Source organism: Scylla paramamosain, chromosome 20 (assembly GCF_035594125.1).
Source record: "Scylla paramamosain isolate STU-SP2022 chromosome 20, ASM3559412v1, whole genome shotgun sequence".
NCBI classification, from domain to species: domain Eukaryota; kingdom Metazoa; phylum Arthropoda; class Malacostraca; order Decapoda; family Portunidae; genus Scylla; species Scylla paramamosain.
In genome coordinates, this window is record NC_087170.1 from 17,433,757 (window position 1) to 17,444,048 (window position 10,292).

Below are 10,292 nucleotides of genomic sequence, written 5' to 3' on the forward strand. Positions count from 1 at the left end.
TCTTTGATTTTATAATACAGTAAAAACTTTGTAACAGAACTTAGCTTTAAGAGGCAATAATTAAATTATTTGTATTATTATAGTTTTGAAAGTTTTTTCTTAACAGTAAAATCTCTGATAATGAGATTTCATAAGTTACTATTATTTAAAGTTGATTGATGAGTTCACTTCTTTTCCCTTGCACTCCTTGCCTTGTACAAAATATTAAGTAGATTTGTAAGACTTGCATTATATCTGAAATTCATAAATCATAAGTTTATTGGCCTAGGAATTAAAGACTGCTAATATATACATCATTTACTGATAGAATATTGATGCAGTTACTTTTAATTAGTATAACAAGTGTAATTAGCATAATATATAATTACTGATAATTACTTAACATAATTAAAAATACATTACAAAAACATGATACTTTATGAACAATTTCCTTTCATGTATAACTTTAGGGTTATACAACCAATTAATCCTCTTTATGATTATTCCAAGTGACTTATGACAAAAACCCCATTAATTTCTCACCATTCCCGCTTTATTCCTTCAAGACTCCATCCCTACATTTATTCTTCCATCCACAGCAACAGGAGATTAAATATGCTCACTTCTTCAAGCAACTTAATGAAAACATTTGTTAGGAAAATTATCTTTCTAGTGGTGCCTCTTTAATGGCAGATAGACACAGCACTCTTAGTAATATAGAAGTAAATAAATTTTGCTGGCATTTTTACCAATAAAGAATATTTCTGTATTGCCTGTATTGACTATTATGACCCTCTCTAACAACATGCACTTGCCTTGGTATAGTTTCTATATTGTTCAGATGTTATTGTAACCTACTCTGTGGTAAATAATGTTTCAGATCATAAACACTTATATCTAGAGCCAGCAGGAGATTTGACAGTTGTGGTCAGTGTCATGGACTCTGATGCTATAAGTTTACCATTCAAGGACAATGAACAAGCTGTCAATGACCAATGCTTTTATCCACTGACTGGTCCCTACATTCCCTGTTTTATATTGAAATGTTATCTTATCAAAATTCTTACTATTTTATTAAGGTAACAGATTATGGATATACGAAGAATCTACTACAATAATGAGTATAAGAAATCCACAAGCCACAGCAGTGTGTGTTCTCATCATCATAATCACCTAAATGTGTCACCGGGATAAAGTCCTCTTAAAAACCCCTCAAAGACCTAGAGTGGTGCATGGTCAGCAGAGACGGGCAGGCAAAGGTTTTCCCTCAAGGCCAGCAATAATATTAGTTGCAGTGAGGGTTGCCATGTCCTCCCTTGTTGATGTCTCTGCACTCCCAATGTGTGGTATCAGTGCTGCAAGGAAACAGGAAATTAAGACAGTTATGACAGTAAAACCTTCGAAAGTTGATATCTCAAGCTGGTCTCTGGGAATGAGAATCTTCACCTCTGGAAGTAAGGAATAGGCCAAGGATAATGACCATTCTTTCACTTCATACAATGCACTATTATACATCCTTATGTCCTGACTTACTGCAGTTGGGGAGGGTGGTGAGCTCATGGTCAGGTGGCAGAGGCTCTGGGGTCATAACATCCAAACCTGCTGCCCGGATCTGGTTGGTCTTCAGTGCCTTGACCAGTGCCTCTTGGTTGATCACACCTACAAGTAATTCCGTTCTTATATAAAATGTTAATTCCCAGGCTTCACCTCACGAATGTATAATCAATTGTCATGATGCAGTACCATTCAGCTGAGAATGAAACATCTTAACAATGTCACTAGCCAGTGTTTCTGCCTGCTAATCAGTCCACATATTCCAGTCTTTATGAAAACACAAGAGATTAACTCTATTCCTACCAAAACATTATAAGATACCAGATTGTACAAAAACAAATAATCTTTCCTTTCTCTTACCTCCTCGGGAAGTGTTGACAATAACAGCAGTGTTCTTCATTTTGGCAAAAGCTGCTTCATCAAATATTCCCTGCGTCTCCTTGTTGAGGGCACACGTCACCAGCAGGAAGTCTGACTGCTGCAGCAACTCATCAAAGGAGACAAACTCAGCCCCAAGTTCCTCCCCTGAGTACCAGATAAATTCAGTTAGTCTAGATGAGTGATGATGATATACAGAGAGCTAACATTTAGTACAAAGGCATTAATAGTAAATTCTATTCACTTTTAAGTTGATAATGCTCACTTGTGATGACATTTTTTATGGATGTTTGCTGTCAAGCCTAAGACTTGACAGGCAAACTCTGACAACACTTATCAAGGATCTCACTCATAAATGTACTGAAAACAACCATTGTAATTACTCCCCAGAATGTTGGTGTGGACAGTACATAGATCATTTCATAAACATTATCTTAACTGCTGTAAACTATCCTATCAATTTTATTTTAAAAAAGCACAATCCCTGACTTGCAAATTAATACTTTGCTGACAGTGACAAGAAGCAAGCATTACTAACCTTCCTTCTTGGGACTGCGACCTGAGTATATAAACTTATGGACACTGAAGCCCTGCAGGCGCTGCACCACACCCTGGCCTATCCGGCCCATGCCAAATATTCCCACAGTTGACCCCTTGAGGCCCTGGCCAGTCATCCATAGCGGAGACCAGGCACACTTGGCCCATCCTCCACTAAGGAATAGGGAATTCACATTATCACACATTTCATTTGCATTGACAATGAGAGGGAAAATGTTACTCTGATCTATACTAACAGTCCTGGGAATAAAACCTGGAACCATGAATGCTCTCTATCTCTTCAGATGCAAGTTTTAGGCTTTATTCTCCAATGGCTGCAAAACTTGTCTCTTTCTAGTGATCTAATATGTAAGCTTCATATTGTGGTGGCAATGCTCACTTAAATCACATGCTGATTTATCTTTATAACTGGTTTCAGTAAATCCCATAATATAAGGTATGCATATTATAAATATATTCAATCTCTGTGTTGGGCAGAGGATGTGATCAGCTTACTTGAGCAATTCACTGTGTGCCTCAAACAAGCGCCTTGTGGTGGCCAGCAGCAGCGTGACAGTCAGCTCTGCAGTGGCATCAGTGAGCACTCCAGGGGTGAAGCCAACCTGAGAATTTAAGACTTTCATTTACTTGAATTCCAGGAAAGTGAAACATTCCTAACACCTCAATACTTTTCTTTCCACCTGTGACCTCTCATAGCTTCCTTTGACAACCAGTGTTAATACTGTAATAATTCTTTCAACATCCATTTATTTCCATCATTTTGTAATTCATTTAATTCATTACTAGAAATTCTGAAGGCAGAGTATTCATCATTAATCTTTCACCCAGAAGATTACAAAGCCACAGAACTGATGGAACACAAGTGACATAACCATTCCAGTGTTACAGCTTGGCAAACAGCAGTAAGAGGCTCATGATATGTTGTGTATCCTACCATAATGTTGCGCTTCTTGATCTCATCCATGCTGAGGTGGTCATATCCAACAGACATGGTGCCGATCACCTTCAAGCTTGGTCCTGGTAAAATGGAATACAAATGACTTTATAAACACGGGCACCTTACTTTCTTACTTATGTGATGATAGGTATACACATGGGCACTTTACCTTCTTGCTTATGTGATGTTATGTATGATTTACTTTTCACTTGAAATACACATGGCCAATTTACCTTACCTATGTGGTGTCAAGTATACAGCCAGTCATCTCTAAGTGATGTATGTATATGTTACTGAGAAAATCTGGTGGGTAATGGACAAAGGCTGTACAGTTTAAATCTATAGTGTTATTTCATCTACCTTTGAAATGAGATATACATGATGATTTTAAGACAGCCAAAGTTAAGACACGGAGACAGGATAATATGACCATGACTCGAATCCTGTCCACAACTTGGTCAGTACTAAACATGAGCTGTGTGCTGCATGACAACATTACACAGCATCTTTACCTGCAGCATCCAACACCTCCTTGTCAATTTTCTCCGTCAGTAAGCAGTACAGGGCATCCTTCCCTGGGATCCTCTTAAGTAGCTCATCACGGGGGATAGGTGATGGCATCTTCCACACATCCACCTCGCACCTGCAGACACAACCACCTTTCTAGTGAACATTTCCACATCACCTATCTAGTGATGAACATTTCTTTGTGTCAACTCTGGAAGCCAAATGGTGCATTTTTACAGACTTTGGTTGGTATACTAATAGATTATTCTTATTATTGCCATTATCAATATTATACAGGTTTCAGTATAATCGTAGTGACCTTACTTTTCCTCCAGCATGGTGAAGGCCTTCTGAGGGATGTCTGCCCTCGTCACCAACACTTTTGGCTTCGACATTGTGAACTGAGACACTGCAAATGACCTACAAGAACAGAAGTGTTTTACTTATCTGCTGGAAGGAAAAGCATCATAGCAGGTACTGATTTCATATATTCCAAAATAGGAAGGGAAACTAGAAACAGCATCATTACTAGTAAAATGTTAGTCCAGGCTATTTTTTCTTGTTGCTTTGATAATACTGCAGCAGGTAAAAAAATAAAGGATTATAGACAGTTTCATCAATACTCTACCACTAGCCACCAGCAGAAGTAAAGCCTAGACACAAAAATCCACTAAAACATAGGACTTTGAATGTTTCATAATCTGACATTCATCCCATCTATTCAAGAATGAGTTAATTTCTATGTATTTATATGATTGTAACTCCAAACTGAATCTTTTTATCATTATATAGCTATTTCTGAATAACCTGCACATACAAGAGGCCTCCTCTACATTACATTATTCATTCCACATTCCATCAGATTAGGAGAGATGTGGTGGAGTTCAAAATCATATCTTTTTAATATCTCAGGTCATGGCCAGACTGTAAGCAACTACTCAATTTCTACCCCTCACCCACTTAGCCACACAACAAACCTCTTTAATGTAACTTTTTCATCCAACCTAACAACCTGATAAATACACAAGATGCTGTGCCTTGCAAATGCTGACACGTGAAAATTCTCTCTCTCTCTCTCTCTCTCTCTCTCTCTCTCTCTCTCTCTCTCTCTCTCTCTCTCTCTCTCTCTCTCTCTCTCTCTCTCTCTCTCTCCTCACTATTTAGATGTCAGATGTGCTCCAAGTACAAGGAACAGAGACCTAGTACAACAACAACTGTCTGACAAGCCTACAAACAAATCACTGGTCTATGTGCTATATTTCTTCTCTTCGTATGTCTTAAGCCCATGATTGGTGCTTACATTTATCCTTATCACTCAAGGCTAAGATGATAAAGCACGTTAGTTGGCAACTGGATCTATAGGAATTCATAATCATTTTGTCAAAATGAAGGCTAATGTTACTAAAATAATTATGACATTATTAATTTTATACTCAAAACATTTTTCTCTCCAAACTCAAAACAGCTTATATTGCAAAGCTGTGTGCTTACTCCCAGTATGTGACTACAATGGATGAGCTCACAATGAATAGACAATCTCAGAATCATTTTATCACCACAACAACATTTGCAGTTGTAAAAACAAATGAAGTAGTTCAGAGACGGTATGCACACAGCATGTCACTAATTCAGAATAACATGAATACACTTTCATAATACAGAGATGAAAATTTGCGGTCTTTTGTTACTTTATAAGATTTTTATACATAAATGTGAATTTTGCACTTACAAATCTGGGCAAAGGATGGAATTATTTTATTGACAAGTTTAAAAATCCACACAGTGAATGTTCATAAATTGTGATTCACCTGCACACAACAGTACGAACAATATCAAGGTAGTTAATGGATACTGGTGAAATTATTCTTTATCCTGGATGATTTAGCAATCACCTTTGAGAAGCTAAGTGTCTGATATAACACTAAGGGATGCTATAGCTATCCCTGAAGACATATAAAGTTATCTATACTAAACTGTCTGTGGATGCTGGTAAAACATTACTTAATCTCGGAAGTTGTCATCAACATCCCAAGAGTCAAGTCACTAGACAACCTAACCAAACCAACAATCTCCATCTCAAATATCTAGGTCTTGTACAAAGCATAGCACAACTAGGGACAGTCATGTTGGACAAATTTTCAAAAAGCACCATGTGGATTAGACAAAGGGTAATAAACTGGATCAGATAAAAGAGACTGGATTTCTATTGAGATTAGAGAGATGATACTTAATTATCCTATACTTTTAAAATAATCAGTATAGTAGGACTGTTTGCTATGTGATATGATTTAATTCTTGGATGCTGCAAGGCAAGAAAGAATATCTGAACGTGTTAGCATAAGAATAGGGATTTCAATTAGGAATGGTGATGTAATGACAATTAATCTTAATTTTAAATGTGCTGAGAATAAGGCTGATACATGAGATGGGTGATGGTTCCACTACTAGATGCCGTGGAGAAAGAATGAGTATTTGAATCTATTAGGAAAAGGGACAAGATTTAGGTTATAATTTTGGGTGGTGCTGATCTGCAAGATGAGTGAATGGAGGCTCTCACTATATACGGGAGATGGATGCTGCTGAGAAGAATGACTAACACTACTTTTTACCATCATAACAAGCCCTTTATTGTATTACGATCCACCTTGTAAAATGAGTGAGTATGGTTAATAACTATATATGGGAAAAGATTTCACTCTTGGATGCTGCGAGGAATGAGATTAACACTAGTACTTGCTACCATACAAGCACTCTACTGTAACTTCATAATCCACCTTATAAATATAAAGTCAGTATGGTTAGTTCCTATATATGGAGATGATTTCACTCTTGGATGCTGCGAGGAATGTGATTAACACTGGTACTTGTTACCATACAAGCACTACAGCTTCTTTTAGTCCTGGTTACACAACACACGGCACTAACACCACTCCTTCTTTACCTGCACGGGGACTAATGTGACTGACTCTCTCAGGAATGAAGTAAGACAAGTTTGAGTGCGTCGCCACAAGCACCACCTCGCCCCTTGTGGTTACCTGGTCCTCTGTGACTGATTAACGCCACAAGTGAAGGTAAACTGGTGTTGCTGCACTACCCAGGCGTTGGTGAAGTGTGTGACATTGAGAAGAGGTGGTGACACTCGACCTATGAAACGTAACATGAGTACTTATAAACAGACGTGAGAGTGAATATCTTGGGAGTGATGATTTTTCTACTTACCGGCCATTCAGGATTAAAAGTGGAGCGGGAATCTTTGTTTATTCAATCTAATACTCAACTTAGTCATCCGTTCATTACCTAAACTGTATCTCTTGTCTGTGAACTATCTATGTGTGTGTGTGTGTGACTCTGATTGAAGAAAATAGCTGTTCAGTTCATTTCCACATCTTCGGTGACCTTGGCATCACCTTCCCCCCCTGATGTATGATGCTATAAATAATAACTTATCAATATATTCTATTATAACCATCCCATATCATGATTTCCACGGATTTTAAGTGGAAATTAACTGCTTTATCAATTTGCGATCTAGTTAGTTCGTAGAATTCTGGGAATGTTGGGTATTTTGCATGTTGTAATTGTATGTATTGCCAGAACATGTTTTTCTTTCCAGAGAGGAACACGTGAGATCCCATACACCTGTGCTATATTAGGCCGGCAAGTGAACTAACTGATTGCATAATAGAGGTGCTACTGATGGAAATGTTGTTATTGTTGTCTGTGACCTTAGAACACACAAGAGAGAGAGAGAGAGAGAGAGAGAGAGAGAGAGAGAGAGAGAGAGAGAGAGAGAGAGAGAGAGAGAGAGAGAGTTTTCATTCTCCACAAAAATGCAATGTAATATAGCAAACACTACAATATGGATCTCATTTGCAATTGAGAACCACGTTATAGAACACACACACACACACACACACACACACACATCCTGGCTCTTTGGTAACGTCCTTGCCTGTCACTTAGCAGGCTGAGACTTCGCGACCGTGGTCATGTTGCTAAGATTTTTGTTTATGAGACTAATTTGTATTCTCCTTGAGTAAGAGTAAGAACAAGGGTGTGCAGTGTATGAAAGAACACACACACACACACACACACACACACCACCTAGTATAATGGTCAGCAGGCTCGAACCCCGAGAAGACTCGGGGTTCGAGCCCCGGGTGCGGCGGGGCGAGCTTCTTACATGAGTAGCCCCTGTTCACCTAGCAGCAAGTAGGTACGGGATGTAAGCCGAGGTATTGTGACCTCGCTGTCCCGGTGGCCTTAGACCTACTCAAAGATCGGTCATTACGAGCTCTCTGAGCTCCTCTCGTGGGGAAGGAGGCAGACGACCGTAGGTGAATGAATAACACGCTACATAAAAGGAAGCATTATAGTTATCGGGATTTATGTAACTCCAAGAATCTTATTTAACTCAGTTTTTCCGGTGTATGTACAAATTGGATGAGTAGAAAGTATAACATGAAGTACCAATTGATAAGATAAGCCGTATAATCGTCTTGTATAACACCGGTCATTCTACATGGTAGTGGTTTCAGAGCCCGAAAACGGAATCGAGGTGCTCAAGGTCACCTGGATATGGATGGAGCTATGACTTGAGTAATAGCTATGCAGCTCAGGTACTGCAGTAGGGAAGCATGGCCAGGGAACACTGCTTGAATAATGATCTGGAGATGGGTGTGTCGTACCCTTGTCTTTGATCTCCTTGCGCTGTTAATGTCTTCAACTTTTAACGGGCTGTAGTGGAAGTTAATGGAGGTTTTCAATGTTGGTCTTATGGCTAGTGATAGTTTAGCAAGGATTCTGTATTAACTATGTAAAAAAATATCCATGAGAATCTGAATAATAATCTCTGTGGCCTTTAGATATAATCCTTATGAGAGAATGGTGTTTTAAAGTGTGAAACTGGGATACTAAGATGGTGAGGGGAGAGTAAGGGGGCGGCTGCCTTTGTCATATCCACTGGGACCGTCTCTAACATTTTGCCGTCTTATTTTTACTTTTAACAGACTCTAGTGGAAGTTACTAAAGGTTTTCAAGGCTGCTTTCATGATGTTAGCGATAGGATTCTCTATTAACTATGCAAAAAAAAAAAAAAGTTCCCCTAAGAGCCGGAATAATTTCTGTGGCCTTAAGAAGTCGTCCTTATGGGAAAACAGACTATAGGTGCTTCAAAATGTGGGACTAAGATACTGGGATGATGAGAGGAGAACGGGTGGGGACGGAGGGGGCTGCTTTTGTCATGCAGTTTATAATGGAAGATAGCGATGTTGATAATGAGGCCATGAAAGCATAGTACCCGGCAGACTTATATGAGATCAGTCCGAGAATATTATATAAATTTGTGGGTATGGATGGATAAGGTGTTGGACTGCCATGTGAAGGTAGGTTACATTATGTCCTTGCAGTTTCTCTCATGTTCTTTATGGCTTTGTTTTTGGTTTAGGAGTGATCAAGAAGGGAATGAAGTAAACAAAAAAAATCTATCTGAGAGAGAGAGAGAGAGAGAGAGAGAGAGAGAGAGAGAGAGAGAGAGAGAGAGAGAGAGAGAGAGAGAGAGAGATGATGATGATGATGCAATACACAGCGAACAATGCAATGCGATCTGCGGACTGTAGACAATGCAAGGAACTGTTCTGAACATATTAAGCTCCTACCACAGGAGAAAAAACGGGCCTCCCTCAAGCTGACGGGCTGCAGGAAGGGTTCACTGCAGCAGCTCTTTCGCTCACGGATTACGTCAGAGCACTCAGATGAAAAGAGATCTTTATAATTAGGCGGGTGTCAAAAATATTCACACGCTGCAAATTATCAATGACAGCTCTTGCACAATTATCACTGTGTTGATTAATCTGTGTGGATGTTTAATGGGTGCTTAAGGTGCTAATTTATTCATGAGACCATTCAGCAAATGGCCAACAGCTTTGACAAGTAAAAAAATAGAAATGGAGAGCATTAAGATGAGTATCAGAGCAGCTGGTAGTCTCATCTTGCCTCGCCATGTGCCACTCTGCTTGACAGTCCAATACCTAACCACTCATTTACTTGCTTGTACCTTGCTTACCTTTGTAATGGAGACTAAAGGCGTTAAAGATAGTCACAGCTACCTTGGCTGCATATAGAGCAGATTTAATGAGTAGCTGTGAACGTTGTATGAGGTAAAAATTATACTATGGCAACACGGGGCGATGCTGGGGGCGGTGTGACGACGTCAAGTGAACCATGTGTTTTTTGTTCAACCTTTCCCCATACCTTTTTCCATACTACTTTCCCCGCTACGATGAATGAGGGACAATGCAATAAAGCTACCTAGACTCATTCCTACAGCTTGTAAGTTAGGTTAGTGGCGTACCTGTGGAATTATATGCATTTAGGTGGA

The 10,292-nt window shown here is 39.1% G+C and overlaps 1 protein-coding gene across 2 annotated transcripts; it reads right to left on the reverse strand.

Annotated features, from left to right (window-relative positions):
• Positions 1 to 282: 282 nt before the first annotated feature.
• LOC135110517 (glyoxylate reductase/hydroxypyruvate reductase-like) lies at positions 283 to 7,147 on the reverse strand. Of its 2 annotated transcripts, none has more exons than XM_064022913.1 (9): positions 6,855 to 7,147; positions 4,238 to 4,333; positions 3,919 to 4,049; positions 3,404 to 3,486; positions 2,965 to 3,071; positions 2,450 to 2,622; positions 1,894 to 2,058; positions 1,513 to 1,638; positions 283 to 1,334 (listed from the first exon to the last, which is right to left on the reverse strand). In XM_064022913.1, exons 2-9 carry the CDS (start codon positions 4,306 to 4,308, stop codon positions 1,216 to 1,218), a joined length of 975 nt encoding a protein of 324 aa, XP_063878983.1. In that variant the 5' UTR covers positions 4,309 to 4,333; positions 6,855 to 7,147; the 3' UTR covers positions 283 to 1,215. The 2 variants fall into 2 exon arrangements, with proteins under 2 accessions (XP_063878983.1, XP_063878982.1); XM_064022912.1 differs by having other exon boundaries at positions 6,949 to 7,139.
• Positions 7,148 to 10,292: the final 3,145 nt, after the last annotated feature.

Bases quoted from the DNA above. Each gene is read 5' to 3' on its own strand.
- LOC135110517 (XM_064022912.1), bottom strand. From the start codon at position 7,073: ATGTTACGTTTCATAGGTCGAGTGTCACCACCTCTTCTCAATGTCACA. The intron at 4,334-6,948 runs GTAACCACAAGG...CTGTTCTTGTAG, and splicing joins AATCAGTCACAGAGGACCAG to GTCATTTGCAGTGTCTCAGT. The intron at 3,072-3,403 runs GTAGGATACACA...TTAAATTCTCAG, and splicing joins TCAAGAAGCGCAACATTATG to GTTGGCTTCACCCCTGGAGT.